Source organism: Hyperolius riggenbachi, chromosome 2 (genome assembly GCF_040937935.1).
Source record: "Hyperolius riggenbachi isolate aHypRig1 chromosome 2, aHypRig1.pri, whole genome shotgun sequence".
Classification (NCBI taxonomy): Eukaryota; Metazoa; Chordata; class Amphibia; order Anura; family Hyperoliidae; genus Hyperolius; species Hyperolius riggenbachi.
In genome coordinates, this window is record NC_090647.1 from 162,406,234 (window position 1) to 162,423,007 (window position 16,774).

A 16,774-nucleotide genomic window follows, 5' to 3' on the forward strand; every position below is an offset into this window, starting at 1 on the left:
CAGCCACAAAATATAATTCCATGTTCCCACTGCTCTGTGTTCATTGTGCAGCCTGGAATCTCGCCCTGCAGTGCAAGCCCTCTAATCTATTCAGAAATGTTTCTGCTGTAAAAAAAAAAATCTCATCTCAGACAGTCTGGCTCTATTCTCGCCATCGCCAAAGACAGTGAGAGAGGGAAGTGTCTCATCTCCCCTCCCCACATTCCTGCTCCTCATTTCTTGGCTGAGGGCAGTTCAGAGCTGCAGTAATATGATCTCTATGCTTTGCTCTCATGTGTTCACTAAGCAAGAATCTATGACAGATTCTAGGAGGAAAAAAAAAGGTAAGGCAGGAAATTACATCGTATTGGCTTCAGTCAGATGGAAACCAAGATGACAAATGGTAGGAACGGAATTAGATTTACTATATAAAATTCACTGAAATCAAAATGTGGACAGTACACTACATCTGTTATGTAAGTAGAACAAGTATTTATCTTCTGATAAATGTTTTTTCCTAGCATAGTATGGCTGACCCTGCTGTTAAAAAAAAAACTGGAAATCCTCTTTACCTTCTGTTTACAGAGCTTTGACCTGTCCAAGGCACAAATGTATTAATGTTATCACTGGGATCAATATATATTATTGAGTGTACAACTATAATTCAATATAGTTTATAAAAGGGATTCTAAGGAACATTTCATGTAGTGCTGTGTATTCTGATAAACCTCTTGGCACTATTGCAAACACCAAAATAAATTAAGTTAAATTCACCATTAAGAATATAGATGTGTATAAACAACAATCAGCCAAAACATTAAAACCACCAAGCGAAGTGAATAGCATAGGTTATCTTGTTACAATGGTCCCAGTAAAGAGGTGGGATATATAAGGCAGCAGGAAAACAGTCAGTTTCTGAAAGTGGCATTGGAAGCAAGAAAAATGGACAACACAAGGATCTCAGTGACTTTGGCAAGGGGCAAATTATGATGACTATACAGCTGAATCAGAGCATCTCCAAGAGGGCAGTCTTATGGGGGGTGTCGGACATGCAGTGGTTAGTATCTAACAAAAGTGGGCCAAGGAAGGACAACCATTAAACCAATAACATAGTCAAGGGCATTCAAAGCTCGCTGATGTGAGTGGAGTGTGGAAGCTTGACTAGCTGGTCCAATCTCTCAGAACCTCTACTGTAGCACAAATTGCTGAAACGCTTAACTCATACAGCACAGCTGTATCTAGGCCTCTGTGAATTTCACTTCAGCACCAGGGGCATAGATAAAACACATCTCACTGACTACAGCGGTACGCGCACACACGTAGGCCCAAGGAAGAGTGCAGATTGGTGAATGGGAACATATGTTCCCAAAGCTGACCAGAATGCCTGTAATGGATGATCATCCGTAATCAATGAGATGCCCCATTACTTTTAACCCCTTATTTCCCTTCAGTATGAAGAAATGGAAAAAAATACACCTTTATTTCCAAATAAAATATTGTCAAATATTGTACTAGGAACATAATTTAAATGTTGTAATAACTGGGACAAATAAAACGTGGGGTTTTATCTACCTTATCACATTTTATTTTAAAACTTGAATGGCTGAAAACTGAGAAATCAGGTCTTTTCATAGTTGTCTTCTTATTCCCTTTAAAATGTATATGAAATAAAATAATTCTTAGCAAGGGGTACCGCCCAACGCCTAATTTGTATCTAAAAACAATATATAGATTATTTGGTGTGATTAGTGTTAAAAGTATTGGTGAATGAATGGGCGGAGCATGATATGTAAAAATTGCTGTGATTTTTAAGGGGAAATAACCAGTGGTAGGGAAGTGGTTAATGTTGTCCAGAGAAGAAAGTTGGCAGTGCATTGCAGCTTCCAGTATGTGGAATGCCCTTTCTGAACACGGTTTCCAGCTAAAATTGGAGACTTGAGCATCAGAGCTAGGCCATGGAGCATTGGAAGAAATTGGTCTGGTCTGATAAATCACTGTTTCTTTTAGATCATGTGGATTGCTGGGCATGTGCACTGCTTATCGGTGCGATACGCTGCATAAATAAATAAAATCCATGGAGGCCCCACCTTAACTTACAGGACTTAAATGGTCTTCAGCTAATGTTTGTATTGGTCCCTGATACATACCTCAAGACGTCAGAGATGTACTGGTGACACAAGAACCTATGACTATTAGCATGTGATTTTAATGTTTTGAATGATCAGTGTGTATATTTGTAAAGGCACCCCAATAATTATCCAGATACGGAATGTATAATGTGAGTCAATATGCTGTGTTAAGATATAATACAATTTACTGTATTACGACATGGAAAGTGGCAGTGACAAGCATAAAGTGCACTGGTCACCTCGAGACATTAAAGCCATATTTGGTGGGCAGAGCCTAATCATTTATCCAATCACTTCACAAAAAGCGCCATGTCAACTGCACATAATTGGAAGAGAAAATACATTTCCAACATTCCTCATACAATACAACCAGCATGAGGGAAAGTCCAATTGAAAATTGCAGTCATATATACAACTTTATATATATATATTTATAGAAAAATACCAGCAATGCAACTTTTATGACAATATTAATATATATACTAAATTGGAATAAAGCAATATACTCACATCTAAAACACTGAAAATTAACAAAGATAAAAAAAATACAGAGTTTCATAAAACTTTATATATAATGATACAGTGCTGGAACATAATATACAAATATGCAGATCAACTGCATCAAAAGTGAGAGATTTAGATTTCAAACTGATACAGTATTAAAGTAGTGCACTGGTAACCTGTGTTATAGGTTCTGTGTGACACATTACCCCACAAAACTTTTTTTTTTTTCCCATTTCCGGTTTATACAGAATTATTGCACCTCAAAGACAGTCCTGCTTTACCAGAAAACAGGCATACTTTACTATACAAAACTGTTCTTAAGGAGGGGACAGACTGACTTTGTAAAAGGATGCTATAAAATGTTTCACCTGTTTCTGAAGAAGTTATTATGCTACTAATAAAAAGAATTTAAAAAGGTCAATAAATTTTTCCATAACCGAGTTAACGCTTATGTATATTTTTTGTTCTTTGAGATCAGAGGCAGATTTAAAAATAAGAAAATGCATACTAAATAAGAATGTGTAAATACTGAGATAACATTTTGTTGATTAGAGAAGTATTAGGACCTAAAATGTTTGCAATGATCAGTTAATGAATCTAGCAACAGTATAATCTAGTTAAATGGGGCAACACAACCCGTTTATGAAAGGGACTACATTTCAGCAGAAGCTGGACGCAAAGCAATGCAGTTTAATCTACATATTGTGGTATTACTGGTCCATATCTTTGCAATAATGTAAAATACTTTAAATATTTAAATACTTTAAAGTATCCAGTCCACTACAGAACTGCAGACCGAAGAGCCCCTGCAAACCAGTGTGTACTTCACCTGCTTTCATCCCACAAATATTAGTTTGGGCAGACGGAACCTTCAGGTACTATCAATTACATTCCTACAGCTCCTACAGCTGTATAATATTAGAATTTAAGAGTTAAAGTCTGAAATTGCAATTTTTTTTTATATAATACTAACTGTACAATGTCCTTGTTTTGAACAAGGCAAACATGAGTGATCTGAATATGTCTGCTTGCGATTTATGTAAACACAAGTTGAACATCAGCTGAAGCTGTGGCCACCTTGTGTCTGGAAAACACACCTCTTCCACAAATACTGTTCATAAAGTTATAACCATAGTCTTAAAGAGAACCAATCACAAATAGGCATTTGTAAGATTTCTGAGATGTTACAATTAAATGTATCTCAATAGGAAGGCTTCAACTGCCTCATACTTTTTTGTATTGTTCTATTGTGCTGGAGGGAAGGACCCCTCTCAAGCTTTCTATTTTACTGCCCGAGATCAGTTTCAGAGCCATCCCATACAGACAGCTCTCATTTATACAGGTACTCCAGGATGTGCAAAAAAAAAAAAGTCACTTTGGTTGTCCACTTTAAAACATTGCAGTAAAGGGCATTTCCGTTACTAATAACAGTTTGACATTGTTTACAATGTAAACTTTCTCCATCATGCAAACACCAAGGTAGACATTTTTGTCTTTAAAGATAATATTATGGTCTTTGAAGCTGTTGGAATGGGCAAATCTTTTGCCTGACTGGAAAGGGTGTTTAAAGTTATACAGCTGACAATTTTTGAAGAGGATTAAAATATTTCAGCTGTGTAAAACCCAAAAGTTATTCCTACTGAATATGTAATCCAATGTTTAATGCTGGGCATACATGGCTCGATTCTGCACCCGATTACTTTCCGTGCTCGAGTTTCGCTAGTTTTTCTTATCTTTTCCCATTGTCCTCCATGCAGAATTGAGCGCGGAAATGATCGGGAGGGAGATCGGAGATGTCGGAAATTATCTATCAAGCCATCTAAATGGCTCAGAATCCAGCCGTGTATTCCCAGCAGCCTTTGGTTTTCTTCTCTTTTATGCTGGGAATACACGGTACGAATCGTTCCGATAGAGGTCTTTGATGATAAAATTCTGACATGTCTGAAGTTCCGCTCGATTTCTCATAAAAGTGAATGGAAAAAAGATAAGAAAAACAGTGGAAGATAAGAGAATCAAGCATAAAATCCAATGACTAATAGATTGTGCGCAGAATTGAACGCGAAACACCTACCGTGTATTCCCAGCATTAATGTACTCCAGTCCCAGTGACAGTTTTACAAGCATACATTACAGATATTTAGCTCAAGCAGTAGATAAAATATCTCTTAGCCAAAGGGATCAGCACTCAGGAGACCCTAAAAGGTCAATAAACTGACCAGACAGTAGTGTTAAACTGATAACAGTGTTGGAGTGGGTAATGGAAATGCCCATTTGTGATGGTATCTTTAATATAACATAATGCTGGTGCTTTCCTTAATACAGCTGTATGCGCAACTTCAAACTCTAACAAGCAAGCTTATGTCTGGTACACACCATGCAATTTCCATTCAGATAGACTGGTCAAATCAATTCTAGCAGGTTCAATCTAATTTCCAATAGGTTTTCTGATCGATTTTGTATAGATGTGATTGGAAAATTGATCAGAAAAAAAGATCGGAAATCAGATCGGTCCTGTGGGAAATAATTTAACATGAAATTGCATGGTGTGTACCAGGCATAACTGGGCTACCTGGGGCAGAATGGCAAGGAATCTGCAGCTATGATTTCCGGATTATTTCTGCAGGAAAATGACACATTTCATATAAAATAATATTTTCTCTATCACCTTAAAAATAGTTCCATTTACAGCCACTTTAAGTGCCCAATATCTGTGGCCAATTTAACTAGGATGAGTAATCTACAATTATTGAAATCTAAAATATTACCCAGAGCATAGAATGCGCTATCATGAAAAGTGCCCCTGTGTTACCATTTATCTGATGTCAGATGAGCATTCTTGTCCAGCAAGTCTGACAAAAGAGGATGATTTAAACAACACTGTACTAGTGGAATAACTCAATGTAATTCTGCCACACTGAAATGTACAGACAAGCTTCCTATGGCAAGACTACAACTATATTCCCCAGAGCAGTCCTTCATACTATACATCAGGCTATGGCACACAGGCAGTTTGTAATGGGTCACCAATGAGAAACAGCCCACATGCATTCAGAATCACATCAAATGGGACATCTAGCTGAAGTGCAAATAGTCAGCTGCCTAGCGATGGAGTAAACACAACATCTGTAGCAACGGCATTCAATAGAACTGTCTGTGTGCCATAGCCCCAACTGGTCTGCTTTGCCTTGTGATTAAATCACATGTGAATGGTGGATAACAGTAAAAAAAAGGCAAAGAGAGATCATTGAACTAACCGGCAAACATACAGCTCCCATCTGATACCAGCTGTAAGCAGCTGACTGCTAAGTGAAAATAGGAATTACCGTAGCTGTTCTGTAAGCATTAGTTTATAAACATATATAACATATTTAACATTTCTGGCTAATGGATGTTTGACTGTTCACGAAATACAATGCAGTTAATCTTTTTGAAATAAAAAGTATGCATGGTAAGTGTTAACAGGAAATTTTAGCTGCCTAAGAATCCATATATAACTGCTACATAGAGAACAGAATACAATAAATGGCCCGCAGTGAATCTGTAGGCATCTTGGCTTTTAGGAGAGTCTGTGTCCCTGTATATAAATGCTACCATAAAGCTTGTGGCCAGTTGACAGTCGCGTGTATTCTATTGCTACCGGACCTTTTTGACTCTGAAATGGCTGCTAAATGAAAACGGATATCCTAACATGGAGTAAGGCAATGGAAATAGTCAATAGATCCCATCAATTTCCAAGATACGTCATTTTGTGAGGTAACTATCTTTGACAACTTCTGATAAGCTAAGTTGGTTGAAGTTCGTTATAAAACCATACGGACTAGCGAGAATAAATAAGCTGAACAAACATAATGCATATCTGAAGATACATGGCACATGAGCTACATCGTCACATCCACAAATCCCCTGCCACTGAACACAATCATGCAAAAATATACAATACATATTACAAAAGTGCCTTCAACCAACAGACACATCAGTAGTAATAAATTAATCCTTATTAAAATCAATATAAAAATTGTTCAAGTTTTTTTTGTGTATTTTTTTTTTTTTTGACGTCGTATCAGATATGTCATGCAACTGAAATACAATTTCAACAGGCACTCCATGCATTTTTGATTGCATTCACTTTATACCTATATATAAAGTGTGATATTTGTTTTTTTCTCAGTCATACTCCTTGGCCAGTGAGTGAGCAGTACCTGAGGCAGCATGAACCAAGGCTAGCAACTTTGGCTTGGCCTAACTGCATTTTGGCCTTCCCTGTTATATGGGCCTAATACAAGCAAGCTAAGGTAACTGTAAGCCATAAGAAGATAGGTTGTCACTCTTTGAAGATAACACTTATGACACTGTGCTACCATCAGAAATTCATTTTCTAATAGGCACAGTCTTTTCTGACCCGGTAAGCCACACGTTTCATGTTGTGCAGATTCAAACTCCTCAAAACCCTTAGCTTTTTTGGCACAAAACTGCTAACTCAAAAACCAAGCTGACAAAGCTTCAAACTTCTTCTCTGGCTTCCTCATTCATAGCGTAAACTAACACAGTACAATGCCTATAATCAACTGTGCCCCTGGTGAAGCCTTGTGCCATAGACGGGCACCTCCTGTGCCTTCACACGTCAGATAAAGATGCATTTTTGCCAAGTTCTTTAATTCCCTGTAGAATTCGCTTCATATGACCCACTTTCATTATCCCCAGATCCTGCAAAACAAGCAAAGAACATGCATTAGTAACAGCTGAATGTAGCTGGAATGTCAGGTGGTGGAGTATGAAACAGAAAAAACATATCCAGGAAGCACAATTACTATTCACATCCAAAATATCTGTGTATTCTAAAGACAGCAATGGATACAGGGCAGGACTCTTGTCCTACATAAGGATATTTAATTTGCCTCACCATGAATAATATGACTGTCAGTAAAAAAAAAGTTAAGAAAATGTTGGTAAAACTGTTGTAATAGCTGGGTTCCTGGATAATGTACTGATTAAAGAGCATGGATTGAATCCTTGCTGGAGCCAGTATCCAGTCAGTAAGGAGTCCTTAGGCAGGACTCCTAAATGTGCCAGGATGGCCAACTGAGTGTGCCCTTATTGGCTGCAGCTCTATAGTGCCTTGACTCAGACAGGATAGCACCCTATAAAAGATGTTAACATTTATGACTGATATGTCAAAACTGCACAGGAGACTTTTCACATTTAGTCATTAGATGGAGGTGCTTGCTGCATCAAAATTCAGTCCAAGTACAAACCCATTTCATTTCTGTGAGGCCAGTTCATTTAAACGCTTTATAAAACATGCACTTATCAATTTCAAAGTGTAAAGCACACAAGAATATGCATAAAAATATACATTCTACAGCACTACACAATATGAAAGGGCCCTAGATAGACAAAACCCAGTCAATGAATAAGAATGCCTTTCCTTTTTAGTAGGAAGGTTTTTCAGTCTTAGTAACCTATACTTTCCTAGTGGTTTTGGGTCACCCTGAGCTGCTTGGGTATTCTGTTATTTGCTCAAAGTGATACTGGATCAAATATCTGCTTGTAAAAACCTTGTACACATCAGGGCATGCAACCTGGCAGAAATTGGGACCAGATCATTTCAGGGCCAAGGCTGTACAGATATGTCACTAGCCTGTAAGCTTGGCATGCATTCTGTTGCTAATGTGAGGAAGAGGAGGATAAACAGAGCGGCATGCAAGTGACATCGCAGGGTGAGTAGCTTTAGGGGGCATTGGAAGCAGCTGTACACACTCCAGATACCTGCTAATACTCCAGATACCGGTCAATATCAGCCGCCTCAGCAGAGTATCATCTAGCATGTGTATGAGACTCAGGTGAAGTGTATACACAGATATAATAAGCAACAGCATTGAACAATTGTCTACTTTTTGTGATCAGTACTTTTTTTTTGTGTATGGGGTTTAAGAAAAGTACGAGATCTAGGTTGGAGTATATACATTATAAACATTTAGGTGCATTGTGTGACTGACCTAATGAAGCAGGAGAGTCCTGCGACATGCATTGTCTGTTTATTTTGAGAAGTACTGCACTATATTGGCTCCTGGTTCCCCTTGTTTTGATGTTTGTAAGGTTCCTGGAGTATTTCCCCACTCTCATCAAGGACCCACTTTCTCAAACTAAATGGATTTTCATATTATCTGTCTACTTTTTGTGGTCTGTATACTCTTACTGCTATAATGGATTGCTAGTGGCTAGCTCCATAAACTGCCTGCAGCCTCCTTGCAATCCCTTCTACATGACAGACTAGCCTGTCCTCCTGGCAGTGATTTAGTCTACACAGCCCTCACCTTCTGCACATAACTCTGTAGTCACTTTCCACCAATTCACTACATTGCAGCCTGGATGCAAGGGAAAAGGAGGAAAAGAATGCAAGAAAGTTGTGGTCTCTTTTGAAGTGAGAACCTGGCCACAGAATACATATCTTTCTGAGTTTTTATACTATTAGTTATGAAATAGAAATACATTTGGTTGGGAAGGAATTATTTGTACACATTTTTTTGGATGAGGTCCTGAACCTTTTCCCAGTATGAGTGTAAATGGCGACATGCCCACACCAAATGCATAAAGGAACCATCTACGGTACCTCTTTACATCTCCAATAATGTTTTGAAACATCAGGGCAGTATGCATGTAATGTGTCTGGTGCTCTGTACCAGATTGTTTGAAATTTTGCTCTTTGGGCCAGGATTCCCTATCTGATTTGTGCACGTTAGCAAAGACTGTATCCCAGTGTTTTTTTCTGATATTTCTGTGCTCAGCATTTCATTCCATTTTTTTGATACAGTAATAGTTCTGTGGTGTTGTGTCTGTTGAGAAGCCTATTAGCCCATGCCAGGAAGTGGCTCTTAGGCCAAGGGTGATATTAATTTTTCTTCTTAGGCAGTTAAAGTTGAGCAAGGGGTCTTTTCAGCCTTGAGAGAAGATTAATAGTGTCGGATTTAGTTCCTATCTTTACATAGAATTCCCCTCCACATACCTTAATGTTTGAAATGAACAAAGGATACGTTTTACTAAAAATTAATTATGAAAACGTATCTCCTTCCTACCAATGTGTCCTAAAGGGAAGGTGTGAGCAGTTAAAAAAAGAAATAAATAGATCTACTTACCTAGGGCTTCCTCCAGCCATTGGTAGCCTATGTGTCCCTAGCCACAGCCCCGCTCCCAGCTGGTGGCCTCACAAGGTTGGCATCTTCTGCGCCTGTGTGAGCGCATGGCCATGCTGCTTACACTCACGTGGCTTGGAGTGTTCTGCTCCAGGCCACGTGAGCGCCTTCACGAGCAGAGTGGCCACGCACTGAAGATACCAACCTGGCAAGGTCTGCAACAGAGGAAACACCGGCTAGGAGCGGAGCTGCGGCAAGGGACACATAGGCTGCCAAGGGCTAGAGAAAGCCAGAGGTAAGTAGATCTGTTTTTTTTTTTTTTAATTGCTCACAACTTCCCTTTAAAGTGTACCAGAGACCAAATAACAGAAAGAATCGATAGTTACCCATTCCTGAACTCGCTTGTTACTTTGTTAATGTTTATATGTTATAGGTATATTTAGCTGATGTTGAATTTCCAATTACCGTATATTCCGGCGTATAAGACGACTGGGTGTATAAGACGACCCCCCAACTTTTCCAGTTAAAATATAGAGTTTGGGATATACTCGCCGTATAAGACTATCCCTCTTTCAACGCACACCAAATTAAAATAAAAAAATCCTGTACTGCTGCTGTGTATGAACAGATACTGGTGCTGTACTGTATGTCTTACCCAATATATAACAGTATATAGTCAATTGACTTGTTGCATTGGTCAACTCTCCTTAAGTAGACTGGTCTGCTCTCCTTGTCTACCGGTTTATCAGAGCGGTATGGAAGAATAGATTGCGCTCCCTCAGCAGGGAAATCTGAGATGCGGTAACAGGATAGGGCGTATCACCCGGCATCAATGACACCCGGCGTATAAGACGACCCCCAACTTTTCAGAAGATTTTGAAGGGTTAAAAAGTAGTCTTATACGCAGGAATATACAGTACTCTTTAACACTATGTGGTTTGATTGGTTCTCTTACCCTGAAGGGATAAAGGACCTTCCTCATCTAGCCATATTTTGCATGCGGCTATGTAAAGGTATGTTATGTCATATTTGATATACAGGATCTTCTCAAAAAATTAGCATATTGTGTTAAAGTTCATTATTTTCTGTAATGTACTGATAAACATTAGACTTTCATATATTTTAGATTCAAATACACACAACTGAAGTAGTTCAAGCCTTTTATTGTTTTAATATTGTTGATTTTGGCATACAGCTCATGAAAACCCCAAATTCCTATCTCAAAAAATTAGCATATTTCATCCGACCAATAAAAGAAAGTGTTTTTAAAACAAAAAAGTCAACCTTCAAATAATTATGTTCAGTTATGCACTTAATACTTGGTCGGGAATCCTTTTGCAGAAATCACTGCTTCAATGCGGCGTGGCATGGAGGCAATCAGCCTGTGGCACTGCTCAGGTGTTATGGAGGCCCAGGATGCTTTGATAGCGGCCTTAAGCTCATCCAGAGTGTTGGGTCTTGCGTCTCTCAACTTTCTCTTCACAATATCCCACAGATTCTCTATGGGGTTCAGGTCAGGAGAGTTGGCAGGCCAATTGAGCACAGTAATACCACGGTCAGTAAACCATTTACCAGTGGTTTTTGCACTGTGAGCAGGTGCCAGGTCGTGCTGAAAAATGAAATCTTCATCTCCATAAAGCTTTTAAGCAGATGGAAGCATGAACCCACTTTTGAACCAGAAACAGCGGCAGAAGCGCCTGACCTGGGCTACAGAGAAGCAGCACTGGACTGTTGCTCAGTGGTCCAAAGTACTTTTTTCGGATGAAAGCAACTTTTACATGTCGTTCGGCAATCAAGGTGCCAGAGTCTGGAGGAAGACTGGGGAGAGGGAAATGCCAAAATGCCTGAAGTCCAGTGTCAAATACCCACAGTCAGTGATGGTCTGGGGTGCCATGTCAGCTGCTGGTGTCGGTCCACTGTGTTTCATCAAGGGCAGGGTCAATGCAGCTAGCTATCAGGAGATTTTGGAGCACTTCATGCTTCCATCTGCTGAAAAGCTTTATGGAGATAAAGATTTCATTTTTTAGCACGACCTGGCACCTGCTCACAGTGCCAAAACCACTGGTAAATGTTTTACTGACCATGGTATTACTGTGCTTAGTTGGCATGCCAACTCTCCTGACCTGAACCCCATAGAGAATCTGTGGGATATTGTGAAGAGAAAGTTGAGAGACGCAAGACCCAACATTCTGGATGAGCTTAAGGCCGCTATCAAAGCATCCTGGGCCTCCATAACACCTGAGCAGTGCCACAGGCTGATTGCCTCCATGCCACGCCGCATTGAAGCAGTGATTTCTGCAAAAGGATTCCCGACCAAGTATTGAGTGCATAACTGAACATAATTATTTGAAGGTTGACTTTTTTTGTTTTAAAAACACTTTCTTTTATTGGTCGGATGAAATATGCTAATTTTTTGAGATAGGAATTTGGGGTTTTCATGAGCTGTATGCCAAAATCATCAATATTAAAACAATAAAAGGCTTGAACTACTTCAGTTGTGTGTATTTGAATCTAAAATATATGAAAGTCTAATGTTTATCAGTACATTACAGAAAATAATGAACTTTATCACAATATGCTAATTTTTTGAGAAGATCCTGTAAGATCTATGTAAAACTATGCTTTCATGTAATGTACCTTTTATTGGTTTAATAAAACTTGAAAGTAAAAAAAGAATCTATAGTTACCCAGAGCTTCCCCCAGCCCCAAAAGCACGTGTGAGCCCTCCCTGTCCTCCCGTGGTCTGCTGTTAAGCCGCAATCACCTCCAGTAAATATGGATTCTATTATTTGGTCTCTGGTTTACTTTAAGGCCCATTTTCACAGATTACTAACTCCTCCCCTCACCACCTTATTTTAAGACTTAAGCCGCATCTGAAACGCTACACCTTAAACTCACCTACAGGAACCCTCTGAATGGACAACTTGGCTCTTCCTCATCCCAGCTGGGATCAGGCTGTCAAAGTAGTGTCCTGGGTCACATCATCTTCCCACAGGAGATAATAGGAAGTAGGCCAAGTGGCAAAATGACCTTGCCCCCAAACACTATTCTATCCGGGTGCATCTTTCAAGGCAGCTATTCCTGCTTTGATCAGAATTATAGGGGTGGTTAGAGGCCGTAACTACAGAGAGTGCACCCCCCCCCCCCCCAACTACTTATTCTCCCTCCAGTACAGGGAAATCTTTCACATCAGTTGTTGTTGTGGCCACACTTCCAATGAGTTGGGAGGATCATGATGGCAGCCACACGTAATTATATGACCCGTGGTAGATGGACCCCAAGCTGTGGGGGTCACTAAGGGGTTTTGGAGAAATATGGTATGAACAGCAATGTTTCTCTTCATTCAGTAGAGGGTAAAGGTTGAGAAGTACGTGTACCAACCCTTTCACAGAATACATTGCATGAGGACAGCACACAACAGCGATGAGGCTTCTTTCCTTCAAAATACATCAAGGTACCTAACAGAAGCATCTGTGTAACCTCATCACAGGAGATTCAGGAAGATTTAAGGAGAATGCTGATATAGAGGGTGGAGGAAAGTGGTCTAGAAACGGTCCAGAAAGAAAAACGTTATCTAATACATTTCTGAGTTTAGAAAAGACATAAAATAAATGGTTTATGAATGCATGTGTTTTCTAATGAGCCAACATGGTTTTTTTGAATACAGTTTAGCCTTATGCACTGGTAGAGCCACATACAGAATAACAACAACATTTGTATAGTGCTTTACTCCTGTCTGACTCAAAGCGCATGAGAGCTGCAGCCACTAAGAGCAAGTTCAGTAGACCACCTTGGAGTGTTAGTGAGTCTTACTCAAGAAATCCTTACTGAGTAGGTAACAGCCATGATTCGAACCCTGGTCTCCTGTTTCACCGATGGTGTCTTTAAATTAACCGGTACGTAATCCAGCAGCCCCAACACTCCTTATTTCTAAAATTTAAAATTAAAATATACTTCTCTTACTCACCTTCTTGGCAAGTAAGCAGGGTCTTTATATACAATGAGAAATGTTAACTTATGAAGAAAAAGTATACTTTCCAAGCACAGTTCATTTTTCTATTATGACTCCCCCCGGCCCCGTAGTACCCAGTACCAGAGAAGTTGATGGAGTGAACTACAGTGCTGGTCCCACCATTTCCCCTCACATTAATATGCTGTCAGGTGCAACATCAAGGCACCACTTTATGAGCAGGAAAGTTTCCCTATGCACGGAACTTTCATCTGCATTGATATGTGCACAGCTGTAGGCAATGCAAGTGGGCACAGCTCATAAAACACAAGTTTCCCTGGGGTACTGCAATTTCCTCAGTTTAAAAGATATTGCTTTCATTAGCAGTTAAGCATTCAATGAACACGATAAATATGACATATATGGCACTGGTCATACTATAGTTGAAAAAGGTCTCAAGCATAAAATGTAACTGTAAACAATTTCTATGTGTCTCTGAGCAACCAACCAGCTTAATTCTTCCCTGTTACTAGGACATAATGTTCAGTCTACTTGCAGCAAGGATTCACTCCTGTTCCAGATCCCCATTTTCTGTTAGTAGGCATGGCTCTCTAAAGAATATGTCCTGCTGAAACTGCAGTAAAGTGAGGTGCTGTGCTCCTACTGAGTTCACCCATTTCATGAAATCATGAAATTAATGAAGAATGATGAAGCCCGTGAGAGATGAGTATTTTACAGACAACTATTAACCATTTAAACTAGATGACAATACAAAAAGTGTTAACAAGAGTATATCAACACAAACACATGCAGAAGATTGCTGTGTATTCTGGCATGCAAATACAAACACCACACACCAATCCAAAGCAGAAGCAAAACACAGTTTTATATGTTGCAGCATGTATGATACTCAATCATGAAGTTACACAATATGACATTGCAAAAGATGTATTTGTATCAGAGCTGTCCAAAGATTAGTGCCAGGCCTAATTACCTTACTTTGCTTTAGAGATACAATCTTAAAAACAAAATCATGCCTGACAAGAAAAAAAGATGGACTACACTGATCTAGATACAAACTTTAATATGCAAACTTTCAACCACATTTTATCACACTTAATAGAAAGAAAACTGGTCTCATTTTTTTCAAGTTAACCAATAAATCCATCCGGATTGATAACTTCTTGCTTCTGTATTGTATTCATCCTTTTTACAACCTGCAGAGGGCAGTGCTGCTCTCTGTCTTATAAGCAATTCAGCTGAATTCCAGAAGTACCTAGTAAAGAAGTACTCTACCTTTTCAAACCTAAGTATTCTGTGCTTGTCATCTGTGTACACTAGTTGCAACAGCCAGCCACTTCTATACTACTGCAACTTTTCATAGACAAAGCAGATTCCCACTGTAGTTTGTATGCCAAATGGTCAGCTATAATTTAACAGGTCTCTATTTCCCAACAAACAGGCTTCGCGTTTCTTTATGGTTAGACACCTGTTTTCTTAGGGCCCTTCCCCACTGCATGTGTTTGGCCAATCGCAAGGGCACCATGATTAACATAGTAATCATGGAGCTTTATACAGGGTGATGCGATCAATTAAAGCCACTCGCAAACATAGTGCCTGCTGCAGTTTGCCTTTGTTAGCTATTAGGTTAAATGAATGGTGGTGCATGCAAATCACACAGCAAACATGCTGCTATGGGATCTCCTATTTGAAAAACTTCCTGCGACTTTTTGCTTTCTCATGTCGGGAATCGTAATTATGGCCGCCTACCACAGAAAGTAAGTGCTTTTTGTGTTAGAGAGCCAAGGGAGACTGCTATGGTGACCATCTCAAAATGCTGGTTTCCTGGCTGCAATGCTGACCCGGTACATCTAATGCCCTCTGAGTCACTCCACCTGGAACTAGCATGCAGATCAGATAAGTCAGGGTAAAGTCAAAACACCTGATCTACATACGGTACTTGGCTTCAATGACTGATACACAAGCAATCTAGCCAGGACTGTCAGCAGCATAGCCAAGAAACTAGCATTTTTAAGAAGACCCTTAAGATGGCAGCCTCCATAGTGCTGTTATCCAAGATGCACTTTAAGGTCAATTTTACAGTTAGTATATTGTCCCTGACTAATGTTTTTCAGTGTATCAATCCCTAACACCAGAATGACAGGAATTCAAGTACTGTTATGTCTGTATAATAAGGTAATCTAAAGCCAGCCAATATGTTAAAAGAAAAATAAAGCCAAGTATTCTACAACCTGTGGAAACTTCTAAACCATCTAAACCTTTTTTGATAGACTTGCGGGGCTTAGTAATCATTGGTACAGTATACTGATGCAAGTTTCACATGCAGCAACGGTTTCCTTAATTATGCCCCATGAGTTCTCCCCCTGCCGAGGAGCAGATTACCCCGCTGAGCTCACAGCCAGCTGTTTCTGGCAGTCCTAGCTCCCATGGACTATCATTAGAATGCGTGAGCCAGAAACAGCAGATGTGCATCAACATGCAAATTCTAAAACCCCCGGGCGTAAAATATTGCATTTTTAGCAAATACCCTGAAACCAGCTTTCTTTTAAAAGCGAAGAATGATCAGATTTAGTTTTTTTTGTTATAACATAATTTGGCACATATGAAAGCAAAAGTACAGGCATTATTTTCCATAGAACATTATTTTACATACCGGTAATTTATGCAGAAAATGCTTTGTAAAAATACTGCAACATTTTTTTCAAAGCTGAATACAAACATTTGCTGCCCTAAGCTAAAAATCCCCCTAAACTCTGGGAGAAGGTACTAGTGCGTGTGTACATACCTTGAGAAAGGAGGGTTTTGGCTAATTGGGTGTGAACAAGCAGCTGTTTAGTCGTTAAGGATGTATGACCTGGCACCATCCTTGTTTTGAAAACTCAAAATCAACTTTTTACCCCCCAAAAAAATATTCTACGCATAATTTATTTTAAAATAATGTCCCATTAAATGTATTCAAAACGTACCTGGACTAGGACTTTGAAATATAACTACAAAGCAAAGCTTTCACTTCTAATGACAGTTCCCAGAGCATTGGGGCTGAAATTTGACTAGCTTCTTAT

General features: G+C 39.4%; 1 protein-coding gene across 6 annotated transcripts in view; it reads right to left on the reverse strand.

Moving 5' to 3' along the window:
• Positions 1-2,660: 2,660 nt before the first annotated feature.
• The window catches only part of DGKH (diacylglycerol kinase eta), a 328,383-nt gene continuing 314,269 nt past the window's right edge, over positions 2,661-16,774 (reverse strand). For all 6 annotated transcript variants that reach the window (XM_068267797.1, XM_068267796.1, XM_068267798.1 and 3 more), the window contains one exon: positions 2,661-7,316. In XM_068267797.1, coding sequence (XP_068123898.1) covers positions 7,227-7,316 — 90 coding nt within the window. In that variant the 3' untranslated portion in view covers positions 2,661-7,226. The remainder of the gene's footprint in view (positions 7,317-16,774) is intronic.